The sequence below is a fragment of the Sinohyriopsis cumingii genome, chromosome 6 (assembly GCF_028554795.1).
Source record: "Sinohyriopsis cumingii isolate HCF-2022 chromosome 6, ASM2855479v2, whole genome shotgun sequence".
Lineage (NCBI taxonomy): Eukaryota > Metazoa > Mollusca > Bivalvia > Unionida > Unionidae > Sinohyriopsis > Sinohyriopsis cumingii.
In genome coordinates this window covers 139,013,473-139,037,757 of record NC_142966.1, presented here as the reverse complement: position 1 = coordinate 139,037,757, position 24,285 = coordinate 139,013,473, and the positions used below count along the sequence as shown (strand labels likewise).

Here is a 24,285-nt window from a genome sequence, read left to right as displayed (position 1 = left end):
CAAATAGCAAATAAATGTATTTTTATGTGATATAAATAACATACACATATATATATATATATATATATATATATATATATATATATATATATATATATATATATATATATATATATATATATATATATAGTATGTATGCTGTATCAATAATGTACCACTTGCTGTATAAAGTGTTCATTAAAAGAAACCCGGCAAGCCGAGTTTTCTTTTAATGAAAAATTTATACATCCAGCATTTTCCAGCCTCCTGCACAAGTTGAAATAAACTAGTTGAAATATAATACATTCAAAGGTTTAATTCCTGTAGAAACACCAATGTAAAGTTATGCAAACACAACGGTTTTTCTGTTTTTTTTTTTTTGTTTTTGTTTTGTCTGTGTTTCGTATTTGCCTTTGAAAGTCGAAAGCGCTCAGGCTAGTTAGATACTAGTTTTGCACTGTTCGTTGTCAGTTTATTGCATTTATCTTAATCCCTGACACACTGGGATCCCTTGCTGGATCTAGTGCACTTGAAAGGACTGTTATTCGCCATATGATTTGTATTATATATATATATATATATATATATATATATATATATATATATATATATATATATATATATATATATATATATATATATATATATTCGTGTCAATGGACGATTTGCACGATGTCGTCATCTGCAGCAGACAGTATGAAAATAGGGATTAAATACATTTGTCGACGATTATTCTGAAATTGGCAATGAAATCGTGTGGCCACATGCCTGTTTAACTCGGAGATTTATTGTTCGATGTTCGTTCCAGTTCCTAAAATTTGCCTAAATTCTCTAATCCAGATAATCGCATATGGATTATCTGCATATCATGACCGCTTCACCGTTTTTGGAACCTGGTATACATGTAGAGTGAGGAAAGAGGGGTCGGGTTGAATGTATATGGGCTATTCACGCACATGACATATGGTTGAAACTTTTATTCTTCAGACCTATTGCATGATGCTAAAAATAGATGTTCCTCAGTGCATACGATAAGAAATACATCGCAAACGATAGGATAATGACACGCAAATGGTTCAGTTAAACAAGAACTCAACAAAAAGTAAGAAAAAATCCTTTGCAAGAAAGTCATACGGTAAATACCACATATTGCGTACATTCATCTCTGTGTGCGACGATAAATACAATTTTATGTAAGTATCAAAACTTATATACAGAGTTTTATATACTACATGACTATTTAAATTCCCCAGTATTGAAGGGCAATCTTTTCTTTGATAACGATCAAGAGAATTCATTCAACCTACAAAATTATTTATTTATTTATTTATGTTTTTATTTACGAATTTTATGAGTCCATAGTACTGGTGCAATAAGCTGAAATATAAAGGATCCTGACCCAGAGAAACATGGTTTCCTTGTTAGCTCAGGTTTTGTAATTTTGCTTGTCCTAGGTACAGTTATAGATCACTTTATTAGCTTAAGATCGATGACTGGAGAACTATTAATTTTTAATCCTGAATCCTTTTAAATTTAACATTAAACGCTGGCTATATATATATATATATATATATATATATATATATATATATATATATATATATATATATATATATATATATATATATATATATATATAAACCGCTCCAGTGGCCTAGTGGATGCGGGACGTCGTGGGTATGATTCCCGGCCGAGTCACACCAAAGACTTACAAAAATGGTATTAACAGCTGCCTAGCTTGGCGCTTAGCATTAAGAGTTAGTGTTAGGACTAGTCGGCCTGGGGTCAGTGACTGGGCGGGGCACTATACTACATGATCGGCATGATACCCCAGTGCTACAAACTCTCACATTGCAGATATTGTTGCGATATGACTGAAACATTGTTAAAGCTACATTAAAAATCTAGATCACACACACACACACATTCTAATTTTGTCTCATGAACTCAACATAAGAAGTAACTGTACAATACTTTTTGAATACATCGTCAAGTTGTAGATCTTTTATAACGTACGTCATCCAGCTGTGTGAGTCGGCAACTGACAGTTTATACCACGATAAACTCAGAAGAAAAAAAAAACAAAACGTTAAACTCATAATTGAAATTGAAATTATTTGTTATGTTATTTTGTTTGCATCATTAAAAAAAAAATCTTAACTGAGCGTAGTAATAGACGTTTGGGGTTTTCTGTGACGTAGCTATTTATAGCACTTGGGACTGTCCTGTTTGATCGTAATAAGGCCATCATAATAACAGTCCTTAATTAAACATTTTGACGTCATCCGAATGACTCGATGTATTCAGGCGCGTCATGAATGAAATCATGAGTGAAGCATGGTTAAGTGTGCATCTTTGAATATGTATAGTGTATTCATAACAACAATGCTTAGTCATCTAGTAAATAAAGGACAGCTATAAATCAGACTATGTGATCAATAGCGTACTACATTGGGTGATGGCTCGGGTGGGACCCGATATTTTGACATAGCCTACTCGCAAGCTCTTCGGCCTCATGCAAAACATTAAGGGAAGAATTACATTATGCTCACTGGATAGTGGGGTGGGGGGTATTCATTCATATTTGTCATAAAAATTGTTGAAGAAAAAATTAAGAAGTCTATTCGGTCTCAGTGTTACACATATGACAGTCCAAAAATTGAGACTGTTCCACTCCGAATGACCTCTGACCTTTAAGTTCTAAAAACGTAATTTAATGTTTTTAAATGAAGGTAAATCATTCCTGACAAAAAGCGTAAACACAGGATACTAAAAGACAACAAATAAGGAGTGAATATTTTTAAATTTTATAAAAGGTTCATCGTGAATTTGAAATGCTAGACTATCTACATACAATAGCCTATCACTATTGCATACTCTAATGTTTCCATCAGACATAACACATGATGTACCCGAACAATACTTTCTCGAATAAAGCGCTGTTTAGAGGTAAAGGACATAGGGACGGGTATCATGAAATAATGATGTCATTAGCAGGTTCTGCATGTTTACAAGTTTCAGGGTTGAAATTTAATATGAAGCCGAGTAAAGACTACAGATGAACATATTATTGTCAGCATGTGCAAACTCTTCCCTAATGTTTAAAGATCTTGTAATAAATGCTATTTATGAATTTGAGTATACAGCAAAAACTATTTTGTGTGTATGCTATGAGTTGTCTTGGCATGCGATTTTTTTACAGTGGATTATCTCCCTTTTGTAGGATAGCACCACTGCAACAGCTCTATAAATCTGGTGGTAAATTGCCGCATACAGAAAACCAAATCATCTATAACTGCATCACATTCAATTTAGGTTTCATTTGCTGTGATGTTTTGTCTACAGTTGATTTACTGCTGAATGTGAACATGTTGCCAATTACGCTGGTGGATTTGCGGCTAGTCTGGGTCTGCGTGCTTGCTTTGGTTTTCATCGCTGTGCAAATGAACGCCATCGAAAGGGCTGCGAAACCACAAAGAAAAAAAAGACAACAAAAAGAGAACCCCCTCACCCAACAGAGAAAAACAAAACAAATAACATGTCTTGCGCGCAAGACGGCGTTGTAAATGATGATTAAATTAAATTAATGGAAAGAAAAACAATGCATACCGGCTGACACCTTTACACCTCTTTTAAGGTGAAGACATGTAAAATGTATATCCGTCCGGAAGAATGTGTGTGTTCGAGAGTGTGTGTTCGAGAGTGTGTGTTCGTGCGTGTGTTTTAACCACATTTCCAATTTTACCCTTAGCTAAGAAATCTACACCAAGTCCTATCCGCTTTTTTTTAATGATCCCCAGTTTGGGGTGGATACTTGTTCTTTTAACTGTACCAAACTTGTGCCATCTTGTTTACACCCCACATTCTAAGTTTTAATTTTTACTAGGGAATGTGAAAGAAAGAATCAGCCATGCATTCTGATTGAGGATATGAAATCAGACAAATAGGCTCATCATTCGTGGGTTTTGCCTCGTTCCTGTCTCAAATGATGACCTTTTGATGGTTTATGGTAGTCAAGATCTGCCGTGAAATGACTCAAATGATGACCTTTTGAAAGTTTATGGTAATCAAGATCTGCCGTCAGATTAGTCGGTAAATCTAAAATATTAGCAGTAGTATGCTTGCTGTACAAGGGCACACATACTTATTTATGACATATGCTATTACACAATTGTTGTACACGGGCAAACAACGTATTTATGAGATATGTTATTACACAATTGTTGTACAAGGGCAAACATCGTATTTATGAGATATGTTATTACACAATTGTTGTACAAGGGCAAACAGCGTATTTATATGTTGTTACACAGTTGTTGTATACGGGCAAACGGCGTATTTATGACATATGTTATTACACACTTATTGTATACGGGTAAACAGCGTATTTATGACATATAGTATTACACAATTGTCCTATGCGGGATAAGCAGTGTATTTATGACATATGCTATTACACAATTGATGTATACGGGCAAACAGCGTATTTATGACATGTTATTACACAATTGTTGTACATGGGCAAACAGCGTATTTATGAAAAATGTTATTTCACAATTGTTGTATACGGGCAAACAGCGTATTGATGACATGTTATTACACAATTGTTTTATATGGGCAAATATAATATATATGTCATATGTTATTACACAATTGTTGTACACGGGCAAATAGCGTATTTATGACATATGTTATTACACAACTGTTGTACACGGGCAAACAGAGTATTTATGCCATGTGTTTTACGCAATTTTCCATAAGATAAATGAATAACAGTTGTACAGATGCTAATTTAATCTAAGATTTGGGATTTTTCTCTTTTTCCTCTACATTTATATACCAAACTTTGCTGTTCTTTTTGGAGAGCATGGGCCACATCTTATTCGTTTGATCATATACAGGTTCATTTTTCCTCTCGTTGGGCTGTAACCAGCCAAAGTCATCCAGAATGGTGTCCGACCGGCTGGGTGGATCGGGAGGCTTTTCTTCAAATGATACGTGACGGATGGGCACTGTTTTATTATTTTCCAGGATCGTGTCATGTGGTGCTTGACTGCTAGTCTCCTCCACGGGTGGTGAGATCTCGCTTTTTTCTGATCTTGGCGAAGGCTTTAGATCGATCTCCCACTTAACCTGCCATTGCTGAAGAAAAGAGAAACACACACTCAAGCTGTTGCATCTTAATATAAAGTTGCATCAGTTAGATCGTTCTGAAGCTGAGATTGGGCTGCTTAGAAACTACTGTTAATGCTCACTGATTCAAGTTAAATATTAAATGCGACGAATTTAGATCTCTTTATGTATTATGTACCATCAAATGTTTATTATGGGTCAAAATGTTACTGTTTAACGATAACAACAACTGACTGCATGAATTTAGATATGACATGAGATAAAAACAACTGACTGCATGAATTTAGATATGACATGAGATAAAAACTTTTGACTGCAGGAATTTAGATATGACATCAGATAAAAACAATTGACTGCATGAATTTAGATATGACGTCAGATAAAAACAATTGACTGCATGCATTTAGATATGACATGAGATAAAAACAATTGAATGCATGCATTTAGATATGACATGAGATAAAAACAATTGAATGCATGCATTTAGATATGACATGAGATAAAAACTATTGACTGCAGGAATTTAGATATGACATGAGATAAAAACTATTGACTGCATGAATCATAATATGACAACATGAGATGAAATATATATCCTAAACAAAAACACTATTGATTATACTGATGATGATGATGATGAATGGAATTTAATGTTGTTTCACAATTAAAAGGAAAAACATACAGGAGGCTGAGAACTTGCTTTACTGTGTGTGTCGTATTCTGGTGGTCTATTCCTTTTTCCCTGAAAATGAAATGGAGTCACACTAGATAACATGGTAATTTATTTTATACATTTTATATTTGAAAAACTACAAAAAGAATAACAGGTCAGCGTTTTTGATGTATGTCTCTTATGTGAAAAATCACAGGTGTTCATGATGAATACGAATAATATTAACTGGTCCACGGGGAGTAACTCCTTACGGAAATAAATTAAAACTCATAATTTTGTTTGTTCCTTTATCTAAACTTTGTAAACAAATTGCACTAAACACATCTTAAGCATAAGAAAGCATTATGTATTGCCATGAGACCCAGTAATTGACTATCGCTAAATTTTAAAAATATATTTTAGTTCAACTTTACAATTTAATACACCCTCAAATCTCACTTTATTGGACTTAGATCTTCAGGCCCCAGTAACGTATTTTGCAACAAACTTGACTGATGCTGTTTAGTGCTGAGACTACCTTCGTCTTTAATTGATCTTATCGACAATTTGTATGTATGTTATCGACAACTATAATATATCTTATCGACAACCTCAATGTATCTTGTCGACAACTTTTGTGTATCTTGTCGACAACTTCAATATATCTTATCGACAACCTCAATGTATCTTATCGACAACTTTTATGTATCTTGTCGACATCTTTAATGTATCTTTTTAACCACCTCAATGCGTCTTATCGACGACTTCAGTGTATCTTATCGACAACTTTGTTGTATCCTGTCGGAAACTTTATTGTGTCTTATCGACAACTTCATTGTTTCTTATCGGCAAAGAATGCACTACAGTTTGTTGTAGCAGAAAATCTCCATTGTATTTAAGTGACGAAAGGTCTGAAATCTATGTTCAATTTATTGAATCAAACGGTGAAGCAATCCAATGTGTGCTGTCAGAAACGTATCAAACGACTGATAAACTTTCGGTAAAGTCTTATGCCACAAGATATAAACAAATTTATAACGCAGTGCATAAAAAACTTTTGAAGAAAGAAATGTAATGTTCGGATAAATGTATAGGACTACCACTACTACCACTACTATTACTAATATTACTACTACTACTACTATGACTACTACTATTACTACTACTACTACTGCTACTATTACTACTACTACTATTACTACTACTACTACTACTAATAATAATAATAAGAAATCTTACAACAGAGAATTCTCTGATAAACTCAGTGTCATATCGGCTGAAAGAGAACGGGGACCGTCGAGATTGGGACACGGAAGCGGTGTACGTACGGACACCTGACCTTTTGGATCGGCCCTTCCTTGATGGGATCTTAACCAAGTTCCATTCCTTCCTCTTGATTTTCTTTCTCCTTTTCTTTACAATTGGCAGCGGTGACGGTGGTGGCGTTATTGGGAGCGGCTTCTTAATGCAGAAGATACTGATGAGGATAGCGACGATAACGCCTGCGACGGCTAGGCAACTGAATACCACCAATAATGCAACCCACGCCAGATTCTCACTGGCACTTTGGTCAGAGGTAGCATACACTATAAAAAAAAATAAGTCATGGCTGCTTGAGTTAAACATGAACAGGCGGATGCAGCGGCCTCCAGCCCAACCAAATGTAACCGAAACAATACAAACAACAATCCCCCAAAGCAAAACACAATGAGATCGAAACATCCTGAACAATTCCTGGAGGAAGTTTTGTTTACAGTTTGATGGTTACAATTGTACTCTAGAAACGACTAAAATGCAAGTGCTTCCGGGAACTTCGTCACGTGTGCCCCCCCCCCCCATTTCCTTCCTACAGACATGTTGCTGTCTGCATTTTAATCTGAATTTTGTCATAAAATAATACACGACATAAAATTAAAGATCCAGACATAGTGAAAATGTTTTCTTAAATTATATTTTAAATTCTATATTAATAATTCCCACTTATAGTTTGTATCTTTTTTACAAGTCGGTTTTCTTACTGATATTCCGTAAGAAGACAGCTCAGAGCCTAATAAAACAAATAAATTGCTTTTAATACTGATTAAAAGATAATCTAAAGATGGACTATAAAAATAAGATTCAACACCTAAGGCATAATTCAAGTGGACAAAACCACAGCTTATATGTATCTTTTGTCAATATTTTTATACACAATCTCTTAAAAAGAAAAGTAACAAAAAGAATGGAAGGTTAATGTGCAATAAAAGAGAAAAAATTGCACTTAAAACCTATTTACAGACTTAAAGTTGTAACTACTATACACTGTTTACAACGAAAACGCATTTCAATTTGAGGAAGAAAATAACTGTCAACTTGCATGACCACCATGTATCTTACAATCATATTAAACAATTCATTGAACAGTAGTATTCAAACTGTCAACATACGAGTCCACAAATTCTTACACAGCGTTGAAAAAAATCATACATATAAAATGTATCTTAAACAGTCTCTCTCTCTCTCTCTCTCTCTCTCTCTCTCTCTCTCTCAATAAACTGACAACGAACAGTGCAAAACGAGTATTTAACTAGCCTGAACGCTTTCGACTCTGAAAGAGTCTTTCTCAAAGGCAGATACAAAACATAAAGACAAACAAATAAAACAGAAAAACCGTTGTGTTTGCAAAACTTTACATTGCTATTTCTACAGGAATGAAGCCTTTAAATTTATTATGTTTCAACTAGTTTGTTTCAACTTGTTGCAGATGCTGGAAAACGCGAAAGGACCATTTAATTTTGTATTCTATATATATATATATATATATATATATATATATATATATATATATATATATATATATATATATATATATATATATATATATATAATTGAAAGGAGAATATACATAAAATTGCATAGAATATATAGAATACATAAACAGCTAACATTATGAAAGAAAGAGGTCAGAGACGAAAGGTATTTTAATTAGAATTTCGTTGAATTTTTTCTGGTTATGACCTCGGTTAAACAGTTAAAGGATAAATCTCCTATTGGTAATAGATTTTTACTCCTTTTTAGGAAATCGAAATGAAAAATACTAAAGCTAGCCTTTGAGACGGGAAAGTGTATATACGTACGTGTATCTGTCAGTGTGTAATACCTCCCAGTGGAGTCTACATATGTCGGGGTTTGCTGATACTGACATGCCTTCGGACTCTCCGTTGCGCTTAATGTGGCATCAGATTTAGACAGAACCTTAAAAATAAAGTTAAGCATTAATTTCTAAAATATCAGCCTTCATATTTACATTTGAAATGGCTTCGTATTTTTTTCAAGTGACTCCATCAAGTACCTTGTGCAATGTTTAAAAGACTTGTACTTTCTGTCTTGACCAAATCAGCAATGGACTTCAAAATGATTAGGGATTAATTATGAACAGCATATTATCAAGTTTCCGACTCGTATTTATTTATTTATTTACTTATTCATTTATTGATTTTCGTTGCCCAGTGGTAACTTTGACGTTTTATTTATGATTAACTGAATAAATTGTGACTGAATTATATTAATATATATTTTCCTGCCAATTAGTGAATATGTGCCATGTAGTAAGGACTCTAAAATCCATCAGGCTTAAACCAGAAAGCAGACTGCTTAATTTCGCGACATGTGGTGTAAAATTAATGCGACCACCCGTCAATTTCAGGTGTGCAAAGCGTACTGCTTAATTAGTCATCAGGTGGGAAAGAAGCCACGTACCTAACGACACCACGGTACCACACTATAATATCCCGTACCTTGTGGATATTAGAAACGAGTGGAAATCGGATTATTCACTCGTTTGACAATCTGATGTCAATATTCCAAATGTTAAGTCGCCCGGTTGGAATATACCACCTGTATGGCGACTCCCTGGATCCGTGCGTACACGCTCTGAGGAGCATTTGGTGACGCAGACGAGTGGGAATCGATCCACACACTCGTCCGAGAGTGGCAAGGAGGCAAATGACTCAGCAGGAAACTCCAAACATCGGCTGGCATATGTCCGAAACGCTAAGTCGTAAATAATTATGTCAAATCTTGGCAAGCTGCTTAATTTGGGTTGTTCCCTATTACCAATTCTGTGTATGCCACAAATCTAATTAGAGTCACGCTACATAGTAGCAAATGTGTACTTCAGCTTCCCTAAAAATTCTAATAACTGTAATTTAGGTGAAAGTAACTAATTGAATTTGAACACCATGTTAGGCATTTAATAGGGATATTGGAGACAGGTGGCCGAATGGAGCTTTGTTAGAATCATAATAAGTTTTATCTAAAAGGATTTTCTAGCTAAATGAAAACCCTAAGGCAATGGGTTAAGTGGTCACCTTTAAAAGGCTGGTTATGGTCTTTGGTCTCTAAGCAGGTGTGCTGACGGTTGGTAGCGCCCCCTCTACCGATCTTTTGTGGGGCCCGGGTCAATGATGTCTGCCATTATCCAATTGTTCATATTTTTGGCATAACCAAATATTGACAACTGGAGGCAATCGTTACTGCAAAGGGCAAGGCATTCCAGGAATTTCTCTCCTTTTGATATTGCCTTCCTGATTCTTGATTTTGAAAGCCTGGAGCTTTGTTGTTGGTAGGTATGGTTTGTTCGATATCCACGGTGATCTCAACATCCTCTGCGACCTTTCTTGCAGAGATTGACACTTTCCACGGGTCGCCAATATTCGTTTTGATGGATTCCTCCCGCGCATATGCATATTGACCCGTTTGAGTGTATACTACCAATGAAACTTTTGTCGCCGACTTTGGTATGGGGGAAAGGTGTTCCTTTCTCGCTGCTGTCACTTGTTATAGGTCAGTTGAATGTTACATTGATTCGCCAGATGCCCTCTCAGTCACACACTTTGTATTCATGAAATTACAGGTGAAACTGACGGATGACCATGTCCCGTTGCCGACGGAGACCAAATGGCTGATGGAGTTTTCGTGGAGCATTCCTATTCTTCTCGTTGAACTTGGATTTGGGTCCGTCTTTTGTGGGCCCTTGGTTGCTGAAGCTAGGTATGCTGACCCTTCATAACCACAGATGGAGGCAGTGTTTTTGGAGTACTTGCCCTTTCTTGAACTTCGACTTGATCATGGGTCCCTCTTGTTTGGGCCCTTAGCTGAGACTGCTTCGTCGGTGTTTGCTGTTGAATCCTTTTGAACAGCACTTCGTCGATTTCTATCTCCTTTGCTTTTGTGATGTCTTCTCTCAGGAATGTAATTTTGTCCTAGATCAGTAAAGGTGTGGCTAGTTTTGATTGGGAACTAGGGTTCTATCCCATTGTGATTGTAAGTCCGAGGCCTCTCAGTGCGTTAAGGGCCTGATCTGGGGTCACTTCAGTCGGAGCTCCATTGATACGGCCTTTTCGCTGCAGACCAATGTTAACCTTTTGATTAGAAATATTTATACTTACCTACTGGCATCATAACTATTAATAATTTCTAATTGACGTCATCACCAGCATTCATCCAATCAAACACCTCTAACTGACTCATTCGAGTAGATGATTGACTCTGTTATATCCCTTTAGATATTTGACTTTGATAGCGAAGAAAATCCTTCTAGCCTGCTATTTTTCGTTTTAAACCTAAATAACTAATAACATGATGTAATGTATTCCCAAAATTTTCCCAGACTCATTTTGAGCAATTTTGTGATGATGAAATTAGACTCTTGTTAGGCGAGATGAAGGATATAACCTAACTCAACCAATTTTTTTTTCTCACCTAGTTGATATTGGCTTTAAGTATGTTGTAACCCGTATGTAAAAATTATCAATTACCAGTACAAATATGTCGGTCAAGTTCAATCGCAGAATATCATAGAAATCTATTTCAAGCAATACTGAAATGTTGATTTTATGCACAAGTCGCTAACGAATTGTCAGAGGCGTTTAAGTATGCATACTTATCGCCATATCTTTTTCTGAAAAACCGAATTTTCTTTGAAAATGTTATCACACAGTTAGTTACATATCTTCATTTGACAGCTTAAATATCAAACAATTAGGGAAAAGGTAATGTAAATTTTATTAAGCATCGGATTTACACATGCTGTCTGGTACAGGTGTCTGGCCAATACGTCATAAACAAACTCTTGGTCTGAAAAACTCAGTACAACAGGTGTCATTACGTCCTCGGATACGTACTCATTGTCCGAAACAAGATTGGCTTGCGTGTAAATGGAATTTCGAATAAACAACAATCGACGGACAAATGATAGTAGAAGGATGGAGTTTAGTTCTTCGCTGATGTGATAGACAGATCAAGCAACCCTAATTGCCTTAAAATAAATATATAATCTAAACAAATTTTCTCAGGCTTGATGAAAGTATCAATTTCAAATCAAACAAAAACTCATAACTGAGATAGTGAATAAAAGAGAGAAAAACTGTTGCACTGTTTAACACACTTTTTGAGACTTCAGTTTCCAGAAATTGGAACGCAATGTGGTCATACTTACCAGGCAAGTAAATGTGAAAGTGTTGACCCCGTTAGTGCTGGAATCCGAGTTCCAGAGGTTCAGATAGGTGTAGCTACCGCTCACTAAAGAATACATGCAGAAGAACTTCCCCCCGGCTGCAAAAGAGGGTTAGAAGAGGACGATTTCCACATGTTAGTATTTTTTATGTAAAAAAAGAATTATGACAGAGGTAACCCCTTTAAAAACTCAACGTTTCGAAAACAATCGGAAAAACAAAGATCTTTTAAACTAAAATATTATCTCTGCCAATAATGATTTGGAATATTTAGTAAATTACATTAAAAAATAATGATATATATCCCTAGTATACATTAAGTTAGTTATGTTCAATATTTAGTAACAAAATAAACGTAACGTTAAACGTCATAATCACGTGCCACACGTGCATAAGATAAATGAAGAAGTCACAATTGTTCAGAAAAAATAAGGTTAACACTTAAAATGACGCCAGTCAAATGGTAGGAAAACCCAACTGAGAATACCTAGGCTCATCTGCAACCTCTTCCTGCATTTGACGAACCATTTAGCAGAATAATGGTAGACTGCGGCGTCGTTAACTAAGACTAAGGCAACCATAATGTGAGCGTTCACAAAATTTCTACAGGCTATTCCTTCAATGAGTATTTAAACCAAACCCATAGTTAAAGCTTTTAGAAAGTTGTTTTTTTATACACATTTTGCCCATCCATAATATGTCGAATCTGATCATAAAATTTATGCCTGGAATTTTCCAGCAAGTTATGCATGAATTAGGCATCCAACAGTTTAAATCTTCTACCTATCATCTTGAATGTCAATGGGCTTTGGAAAGATTTCATCAAAACTTTGAAAAATATGATTCGGTCATATTGCTTTCATATAGGAAAAGATTGAGACGAAGGTGTTCGTTTTTTGCTGTTTGGTATTAGGGAACCAGTTCAAGAATTATTAGGTTTTTATCCCTTTAAATTAGGTTTTGGACATAATGTTAGTGGGCCAATGAAGTTATTGAAAATTAAACTTCTTTCAATAGAAGATTCAGAGATCAATCTTCCTTAAATATAAATTGTCAAAGGCATCTGAACCTACACTCTACTCAGTCAAATGTGAAATTAAGGTACGACAGAAATACAAAAGAAAGGAGATTTCAGCCTAGTTATAGAGTTCTAGATCTCGTGCTCAAAATCCTCTTCTGCCTATGTATTATGGCCCTTATGCTGTTGAAAAGAAAGTAATGACTTAAGTGATATCATTAACACTCCTGGGAGGCGAATATAGACACAAATTTGCCATATAAACATTATAAAGAGTATGTTGATAGAGACAGCCATGTTGACTATTCGATCAATTTAGTTGTGCCTGTCCCACTTAGTGAGGATTTAAATGATAGCATGCGATCGGATCGTAGTGACTTTGTATGAAGAATCATCAAAATTCAGAAATACTTAACACTCTGGACCAGAGACCTTCACATCTACATCCACAATAAAAGAATCAACCGAAACAGCTATTGTGTGAATATAACCACATGTTTTCAGATGTTCTAACTCATAAAATCAATCATGACTTGAAATTAGAGTTCTGCTCCTGTAAAACAACATCCTATTCGGTTGAATCCTCTCAAACAGTAATGTTTGAAAGAAAAAATTCAATATTTGCTGGAGAACGATTTCGTAAAAGTTACCGAAACCAGATAATGCTTTCCGCATGTGTCTTGACTATAAACAAGTGAACCGTGTTACCAAAACAGATTCATTTCCAATGCCAATAATTGATGACTGCACTGAGTAAATCAGAAATGCAAATACGTCACCAAGTTTGACCTTTTGAAATGATTCTGGCGAATTCTACTCGCGGAAAGAACAAAGGAATTTCGGCATTTGTTACCCCAGATAAGCAATAACGATATAAAATGATGCCATTTGGTACGAAAGGTACGCCTTCAACTTTCCATCGTTTAATGAAAATGGTTATATCTGCTTTTGTGTTGTATTTTTAGGACATATTGTGAAACAATTCAAGATAAACATATACAGGTTAAGATCAGGGCTGTCTCTGAATTCCATGCGCTTAACAGTAAAAAGCAACTGATGCGCTTTATGATTATGGCTGGATAATATCTGAAAGTTTGCTCACATTTTTCTATAATTGCTGAACCCCTAACCAATTTGTTGAGTAAGAAAACTAAAGGGCTTACTTAAGAGTGCACCAGTTCTTTCACCTCAAAGTTTCAGTCAATCATTTAAAACGTCTGTTGATGCAAATGTGGAATATTGAAGAAGACTATGTAGATCATCCAGTGGGCTATTTTTCTAAAGCAGTATCCAAGCACCAGGCAAATTATTCCACAAAGAGAACTTTGCAGCACTTTGAAGTGTGTATTAGTGCAGCCCCTTCTCCAATTATTGTATTCAGTGAACACAGCCCCCTTATTTTCATTAACCAAAGAAAAAACAGAAATCAGAGACTGTTAGATCCAGTTCGATGTTACAGGAATATAACATTTGCATTATGCACATTAATGGAAAAGATGCACTTTCGCGTGTATAGAATTACAATATTGCTTTAGGTATATTTTGTGTCATTCATAAGACATCTACCTATGTAAATATATATATATTAATGTATCATATTTGATTACTGTGTTAAAGAAAGCATTATCTTTCTTTTTATGAGGGGATGTGCTTTGTATTTTTTATTTGTATTGTGTGTTGGCTTTTATCCATGATTATATGTTAGGTATATTTAATTTGCATTGTGTGATGACTTTATCAATAATTGAGGGTATGAGTTGGGCCTACTTGACTAAAGCTTTTTTCATTAAAAAAACAAATTGCATAGATAATATTTGTATATGATTTTAGATTATATTTTAAAATCATTATTACTTTGAAGTGAACATGTTTACAGATGTTACGTTCAAGGTCGAGCTTTATATGGAAGTTATTAATTTTCTAGAAGCATGTTGTTTACGAATTTAATGAGAAAACGACCCTCATCCTCGCTCTGCTATTGTTTCTTAGCTTTTTATATAAATGTTGTTTACTTTAGAATTGCTCCTTCTTATCTTAACATATGCAGTGGAATTAGTCTTTAGTTGCGTTCGGTTAATATTTGACAGGATTTATTATTTATTTTATTTACTGAAATTACAAAATGTTCAAACATACTTACAGACAAAATCACAATTTGGGATTACTGTTAATTTTATTCAAGGATATTCTGAATTATATTATTGTGACACATCAAGACTGTTATCACATCAACACTATTCTGGGCTATTGGTATGTCAGCAAGATTAGAGTCGTTCGGAACACCAGTGGAATTCATTAGAAATATTTTGTTCTTTTGGACTTATGATAGAAACTTCAGGACAGTCCTGTAAATAATGTATTAAATTTTCACTTCGTATTCATGGGACATACATTATTTGTTGAATGTTTCAAAACTTGTTTATTTTCGCTCTGTTCTGCTACTTACTTTAAAACCATAGAGTCTTAAGAATACCTAATAAATTGAGTTTCTTTGTGTGTAAGACGTAATGTAGAGCATTCGTGAAACATCGTGGTGGCATGGATTAGTTTCGTAATATGAATGTGAAGTAAGACAAACCATGCAAGTGTGAAGTTATGGAATTATGTCTGTTTGTACATTAGTAATTATGCCAAATTATTTGATCTTTGCCCGTTTATCAACCCTTCAGTTAAAAACAGCCGTTGTTTCGAGATCCTTGGAAATAAGAGAAACTATAGACCTCGTGCCAGGCTCACCGCATACAATGTTTGACTGGCTCGGTACTGAGACACCTTGTGTGTTACAATATCAACATGCCTTACTAATTTCTTTCCCTTTATATGAAATTTATTTTGCGCAAAAACTCGTGGCAAGAAACTTGATGGGATGGGCGGGAATACATAAAATGACACATATACTGTAAAACACTGCACTATAATAATTAACAGCCGAAATAATGCCCTTTCCCCCGAAATATCAGAAGTCACACAACTGGCGCTCTAACTCTTGACCTAGGTTGAAGACAGAGGCATGGACGGACACAGGGGCAAGAAGATATACATACAAAAGAGCGGGGGAAACACATGGGACGAGGAGGCTTGCATTTGGCGCTTACATGAGAAGACAAGACTTGTGTCGGCACAGGAGGAGTAGTTGAAAGTGACGGCCGTCGAGCTGTTTCCTCTCCCCTCCATTGTCGTATTCTGACAACTGCTGCTAAAATTACTGTACTTGCTGATGACGACTGTAAAGTAGCTCTGGGTAATTGTGGGACACGTCACTGCCTGCGTCTGGGTGGAATCTTAAATAATAACGAACACAATATCTTTATTATAGCGAGACCTTAGGGGATCCATACTTACCTCCCTTTATCTTTTTGTCTAACGGCTGTACAAATTATATATTCATCGAGCCAATACCAGCCAGCCGACCGATCGTTCGACCAATCAGAGTACTTCATCGATCAATCAGTGTACTTGATTGATCAATCAGTGTCTATCAGTGTACATATTCAAAACAAACCAATACAGCAATCTGTTGACCTGGTGTGTGTGTGTGTGTGTGTGAGAGAGAGAGAGAGACAGAGAGAGAGAGACAGAGAGAGAGAGACAGAGAGAGAGGCTTACTACTCAGAACAAGAAGTTCATATTCCCCCGCAGTCCTGGTGTCCGTCATAGTACATATTTTACTGGCGTTTTCATTACTGACGGTAGATAAGTAGTAACGCGTCCCGACTGTGGGATCTTTAGCTGAAAAGTGTGAGAGAAAAGAAATAGTTATATCTTTCTTAAAGAAATTGCACATGCTGACATGCTTTATATTTTTAGTTGGCGGCAGACTACGCATGCTTAATGGGAGTTAGAATGCAGACTTTCGAGACATTCGACTTACAGTCCTACACAGATCTATCTGATCATTTACTGAACTAAACTAAACTGACCGTCCTACTAACGTGTAAGTTGATGTAAACTAAGCTGAACGTCCTGCTCACGTATAAGTCGATGTAAACTAAACTGACCGTCCTACTCACGTAGGAGTCGAATACAACTGCAACAAAATAACATTGATCTGCCGTGCAATAATGCACCTGAAGATCAAATTCTATATTGTTTGTTCTACTGATTACTCATAACAAACTGCATAGACCCAGATCTGCCGGAGCATTATGGACTCGACTTATTGACGAGTATAATTCGGTACGCATGCTGGGTATAGATACACCTTCTGTGAGATTGTAACCTTGGGAGTCTCAACATTTTAGTGAGAATGCTTGCCAGTAGCTTCTCGTGGGTCGGTAGTTCTTCTCGGGGTTTTCCCGGGTTCTTCCTCCACCATTAATACTGGCCGCCATGCATAGCCTATCGTGTGCTGAAATATGGCGTTAAACCCCACAACAACAACAATCAACATTTTAGTCGTTGTTTTTGTTCTTATAAGGTTTAACGCCATTTTTCAGCACAAGATAGGCATATTAATGGTGGAGGAAGAACCCGGGAAAACCCCAGAAAGAACCGCCGACCCACGAGAAACTACTAGCAAGTTTTCTCACATAGCCACATTGGCCGAACCCGAGACTCGAACCCACGCAGACAGAGGTGAGATGGCAGTGATCGGCAACTGCTAGCGCTTTAGACCAATCGGCCACTCGGGGCCCTTCATTTTCATTGTCATTATCATGATTAGCAGCTGTGTCCAGTTTCACTCATACTAAAGATTTGCTGTGAATATCTGAACAAAAGACGTCCATTGTTCCTTCACTAAACATAACAATAACCTACTGTGATTCCTGTCACTCCTGAGAAACCTTGAAATAAAACTGATTAGGATTAAGGTCTGCTGGTCAATTGTAACGTTCATTTCAATCAGATGTCGATTAGATGTCGATGTCGATTTCAGTCAGATGTCGATTTCGATTAGATGTCGATTTCGATCAGATGTCGATTTCAGTTAGAGGTTGATTTCGGTCAGATTCCTTTTCAACATTAATACAAATGTGATGCTGGCCACATTTTCTTATTAGAAAAAAAACTCCAAGTAAGTTTCATATCAATCATACCAGAATAAGCGCGCGCAAATATCAGTGTGCAGAACGATATTAACATATCAGCAGACGAAAGAGCACATAACCAGGTTGGCCAAGTTATAAAGCGCAAGCAGATCAGAGATGATGATGTTGTGTGGGCAGATCAGACTTTTAAGATAATATGCGCCGGCATAATGAAGTTGATCGCGTATTATGATGCTCTGCATTGTCAGTTCAAAAATTTCAGTAGTATACACTGGAACAGCTGAGTTTATTATATTTTGCTCTCAGGTTCATGTTTTCATTTGTTTTTCAGAAGATTCATGACAAGTCTGACCGTTGGAGTCTTTTTGTCTTGTATACTCCTCAAGTGCATATCTCAATGTTCTGCCAAACCTCTGAAACCGAAATGCACTGTATTAAAAATAAAAACAAGAGTGTGATAATAAGATTTTCCGGTGTTCATCTTGTTGACCAGACTTGGATAAGGTTTCATTGTCATCATCAGATATTGACTCCGTTCTTCTCGGCAGATTTTCCTTTCTTTCACCCTTTAGTTGCATTTCTTTGCTTTTGACTACCGAATGCAATTTAGTAAAACCATACCTAGAGTGCCAGCTGGTTAGATAATTATAATGCGCCGTAGCGGACAAAAGCTGGTCCAATCAGAACGTTGCCGTTGAAATTTCAACGTCATATGTCCAGAATTCCAAGTTCACGTGTTGCATCAAAACTCCTTGTCCTTAAATTTCCATTTTCTCGGTCGAGATTTTAGATTCTATCTGTTGAATTAAACAGTAGTGGTTGAAAGCTATATTTTCTATGTCGAGGTGTTAGACTGTGTCCTTTGAATTACACGGCGGTGGTTGAAATTTCGATGTCATACGTCGATAATTCTTAATTTACGTATTGGTTCAAAGAGTTTATGTTGAAAGTTTCATTTCATATGTTGAGTATTTATATTTCATCTGTTGAATTACACAGCGCTGGTTGAAAATTATATGTCCAATGTTGAGTGTTTAGATTGTATCTTCTTAATTACACGGCGGTTATTGAAATGTTAATGTCATATGTCGAGAGTTTCGTTCCATTTCGTATGTTGAGTGTTTAGATTGTATCTGTTGAATTACACAGCGGTGGTTGGACATTTTATTGTGCTTATCAGAAATTCTATTTTTATATGGTGAAATGATGTGTTGTTAAAAGTAACATTACACAATGTCCACTTTTACAATTCAAAATAATATCGAGTATTAAGATACATCATTCATGTATTCAGTTATGAGGCGCCATTACATTTCATGCATTTACAGTTTGAAATTTACTCTTCACAGTTCGAGAATTATTATTAATTTATTCGGTAGTGTCCTGAACGGACCGCGTTATTTTGAAACAAGGAGGTGGCTTCTCGTTGTTGAGAAATTCAGCAGATGAAATCTAAATACTCTCCATATGAAATGGAACTTTCATCTCAAACAGTTACATTCAACGTGTGAATGAGGGATTCTCGACAACATGTGATATTGAAATTTCAACCATGGCTGTGTAATTCAAAATATAGACTGTAAAACCTCGACATAGGAAACAGAACTTTAAACCACCACTGTATAATTCAACATATCAAATCTAAAATTTCGATCTAGAAAATGGAACTTTATGCACTTGCAATTTGATCCAAGACGTGTTATTGGATTTATCGACATACTACATCGAAATTTCAACTAAAACTTTCTCATTGGACCAGCTTTTGTCCGTTGCGGCGCCTCACAGATAATCACATTTACAAAGTAGCCATTGAAAACTTTATCTTTATTATAAACTAGCTATTGCCCGTCCTGGGATGGGAGTGATAAAATAAAGTATCAAGACAAAAAGGATTAAAAAAGGAAAAAGGATAATAAAGTACTGGGATATGCGAGTTAAAAAGACACCTTGAAAATAAAAATAGATAAAAGTATAAAAACAAATTAGGATGCCGCCACATCTTGCTTGGCAGTCGTGACACATATAAATATGTGGGTTTTTATATATAATATAGTAGTAAAAGCAGTTCCAGAAGTCGGCGCGATGAAAATTCTGATGATCGTAATCAATCATCAGTAAGAATAATGCGTTAGGAGTTCATAGGCTTATTTGGACCAATCAAATTGACAGAAGTGATATAATATTTTGTTATGTATACTTGATTTAATTTATATTTGATTTATTTTAATTGTTTGTTTGTTAGTTTTAAATATTTCTTATTCCATTACATGCTATTGTAATGTAGGTTTATTTACTGGATTTGACATTTTCCAGAAATTCAGTTCAGTTCTATTTGACCTGACTGTTTTTTGTAAACAACTAATAATATAAACTTTGTATCTAATGCTGACCTAGTTCCTGACCTTGATTCAGAATCAGTAAGAGTTGAAGTAAACAACTTTTTTATTCTTTCTCAGTGTAAGATTCATAAAGAGAAATTGAGGCCCTACTTGGACTACGTGACAAATACCATGTATCAATTAGGTTTTTCCTGTGGATAGACCCACATCCGGGCATCTGTTTTGCGTCCTAGATAGATTTATTATTGATGTTTTGATACGTAATAGTCATTACTTGACTTTACACTGGAGACGTCCAGGTGTTTTATGTTGTGACCAGTTTTTTTGGGCTAATTATTTTGTCTTCTTCAAATTATTTGGATTCCAAGAGATTATTTTCCCTGGAAATACTTGTGCTCTAAATTAATTCATGGACAAGGACAGTTATCAAAATTTACACAGAATTCAAACGCTGGAATATTAGTATCTGTGATTCAACAAAGAACTGTTGACACATCAATATACGACGCTGACCACGGCATACGTCATCACCTTCCATTTTAGATTTCATCGGGATTCGAACTCATTTTCATTAGGACATTTTATTACTAGGACTTCGACTTTTCAATTCTTGGATTTTTCTTGGATTATTTTTGGATTTGATTTGTAAAACCGTAGTTCGTTTTCTCATTTTTACCTTCTTTTTCTTGATAAATAAATTATTTGTTAAATTTTACAAAGCTTGTTGTCTTCAATTTTTTCTTGTTTACTCTTTGTAAGAGCATAAACACGTAACACTATGGTGTTCACATATCTCAAAAAATAAAATCGCAAATACGGTATGAAACAGTAAATCAGTATGATACATGCATCGACATGTCAGCGCCGGCTGATAAAAAGTCATGATATTATACACTTTCTCATTAGAGTTCATGATATTATACACTGGCTAATGCGATTTCATTACATTATACACTGTCTGATTAGAGTTCATGATATTATACACTGTCTGATAAGAGTTCATGATATTATACACTGTATGACTAGAGTTCATGATATTATACACTGGCTAATGCGATTTCATGATATGCGCCAACTGAAAAAAGTTCATGATATTATACACTGTCTGATTAGAGTTCGTGATATTATACACTGGCTGATTAGAGTTCAGGATATTATACACTGACTGATAAGAGTTCAGGATATTATACACTAGCTAATGCGATTTCATGATATGCGCCTACTGATAAAAGTTCATGATATTGTGCGATATTAAGTAAGAGTATATGATATTATGCTTCGGCTGATGAGAGTTCGTATGATTCGTTATAATTTTGGGCTCAAGAGAACAAAATAACCATTGACCCTGATTTCACGACGTATTGTATGACTGTAAGTATGGGTCTATGGTTCTCGCAGTTGGGTGAAATTTTATACACGGGTAAAGACCCCGTATCATCATTCCAATCTGCATTACATACATACATACATACATACATACATACATACATACATACATACATACATACATACATACATAGTGATATATTCATACATTTTTACAAATTTCTCACAGCCAAGAAGTTAATGGTATTTTTGTTCAAAGCTGACAAACTAAGAATTAAACAACTAAAATCGGTGTATAAAATATACAGCAATATAACCAAATTTACTCATAAATCGCATTAAATAGTCTAGAAAAAAAATGACTGGGATATATTTATTTAATTGTATGCACCTTAATATTCATGTGAAATCGTACGTTAAAGAAGTCAAAATATTAAAACGAGTACTTTCAGCTCCTCTGACTTAGTTTTCTAATCTTGCAATTGTATCATATGATTAAGGTTGATAATTACCTTGAATATGTACTGTTTCAACATGAATCGATTGTCATGCTACCCACCCCCCAACCCATCTGTATGAACTTCCCTCCCTCCCCGCTTGGCTATGACTTGTCAGAACTTCGGAATATAATGTGTACTTACTGGTACCAAGAGTATACAAATATTTGAAGGACGACAACTTTTCAAACTGCATGCATAAATAGGCATACACCGTGATAAGCGACGAGAAGGTGTACTGTCTGAAATAATAATAATAATAATAGTAGTAATAATAATAATAATAATAATAATAATAATAAAATTGACTAAAACGATAGTTCGATCTGCCTTGGAGCCTCAATGTGATTTACACAGCAGTTACGATGTATCAATTAACAGTCATACATATGGTCTCTGTCTGTCTGTCTGTCTGTCTCTCTCGATTGATTGATTGATGGCTACCTTATTACTTTAAGGGCCTCGATCGACAGATTATCACTTTAGGTGCAGACAATGTACCACTTAATGTTAGAATATATATGTACAGGTTCGTTGTTAATACCATAATGTAATAACATCTCTTAAATGTAATGCTGTTTTTACACTAGGCTTTGTTTTTCACAGACACTCTCCCATCTAAACAATCTAGGCCTTTACCGTCAAGTCAAGGAAGAAATCTTAATTCGCCGTCATTTAGAACTATATTCGGAGCCAATGTTTTTTACATGTCAGAATATGGCTGAGGAAGTAGACGAAGTCACAGTCGGAATATTGTCGATTATTTCGCAACATATGAGATGCATTCCTTTGGAGGCGAATTCTAACCCGCTGTGTGTGTGTGTGTGTGTGTGTGTGTGTGTGTGTTTATGTGTGTTGTCAATAGTTTACTTTTCTGTGACAGAAACGAACGGCTGTGGTGTTCCATTACGAGGTATTACAATGACGTTAGGTCCAGTCATCCATGTTGGATTCATATAGTCATATTATGATCTTTTGTTAATGTGCGTTTTATTATACTTTAAGTTAATTTGTTAAGTCGCTGAAAGAGAATTACCTATAAAAAATGAACGATCCGATAAGCTGTGTGTATATATATATATATATATATATATATATATATATATATATATATATATATATATATATATATATATATATATATATATATATGCCGTAATTAATTATGTCCTTTAAAATTTGTATGTGGATGTACTTACTGTGATATAACGACATAATTTGATCCAGATATTTCTTTACATGTGAAGGACAGAATGACGGAGGTAAAGCTGGCTGCATAGTTAGACATTGTGGTGTTCGTAAATGTCAGCAAGCCGTTACTTGTACTCCGCCATTGTCCACGTAGATCCGTCGGAAACTGACATGCTGAATACACGCATGGCACAAAACACAGGAAGAAAATGTATCGATGCATTTTCTTTCCTTTCCCTCTTCTTTTTTCTTCTTCTTTCTTCTTCTAATTGTTACTGATCAACCTTATCACCCTGTGAAGGGACATTCCTCAAGAGTGCACAGTTGCGACCAAATCTCTATGTATTTTTAGGAATTATTATCATTGGATGAGGTCGTTCTGTACATTATGTCGATTACACAGTACAACCTGATCCCAATTCATTTCTTTTTTTCGAAGGGAATCCACAGCTCCTTCTTGAAAAAATGAAGGCATTAAAACTCTAAATCGAACTCTTTAACTTCGCATGTAACTGTCCGAAAAACTCCAGTTCTGTCCTTTTCTTGTACGAGATAATAAGAAAATAAATATCAGATTTATACTTCACTTGATTTTTAACGCCACTAAGGAAACATTTAATGTTAAAGATATTAATATTTCAAGTTACTACATAAATCTTAAAGGTACT

The 24,285-nt window shown here is 35.3% G+C and overlaps 1 protein-coding gene across 1 annotated transcript; it reads right to left on the bottom strand.

Annotated features, from left to right (window-relative positions):
• Window positions 1-2,770: 2,770 nt before the first annotated feature.
• LOC149798101 (uncharacterized) lies at window positions 2,771-24,285 on the bottom strand. The gene is made up of 9 exons (XM_089963187.1): window positions 23,626-24,285; window positions 22,571-22,668; window positions 16,883-17,005; window positions 16,372-16,557; window positions 12,243-12,358; window positions 8,881-8,998; window positions 7,004-7,350; window positions 5,795-5,854; window positions 2,771-5,121 (listed from the first exon to the last, which is right to left on the bottom strand). The coding sequence occupies exons 1-9, from the start codon at window positions 23,838-23,840 to the stop codon at window positions 4,777-4,779; spliced, it is 1,608 nt and encodes a 535-aa protein (XP_089819313.1). The 5' UTR covers window positions 23,841-24,285; the 3' UTR covers window positions 2,771-4,776.

Excerpts from the sequence above, each read along its gene's own strand:
- LOC149798101 (XM_089963187.1), bottom strand. The coding sequence starts at position 23,840 with ATGCATCGATACATTTTCTTCCTGTGTTTTGTGCCATGCGTGTATTCA. Across the intron at positions 12,359-16,371 it reads CACAAGTCTTGTCTTCTCAT|CCGGGGGGAAGTTCTTCTGC; the intron begins GTAAGCGCCAAA and ends CCTCTTTTGCAG. Across the intron at positions 8,999-12,242 it reads CTTTCACATTTACTTGCCTG|GTTCTGTCTAAATCTGATGC; the intron begins GTAAGTATGACC and ends TTTATTTTTAAG.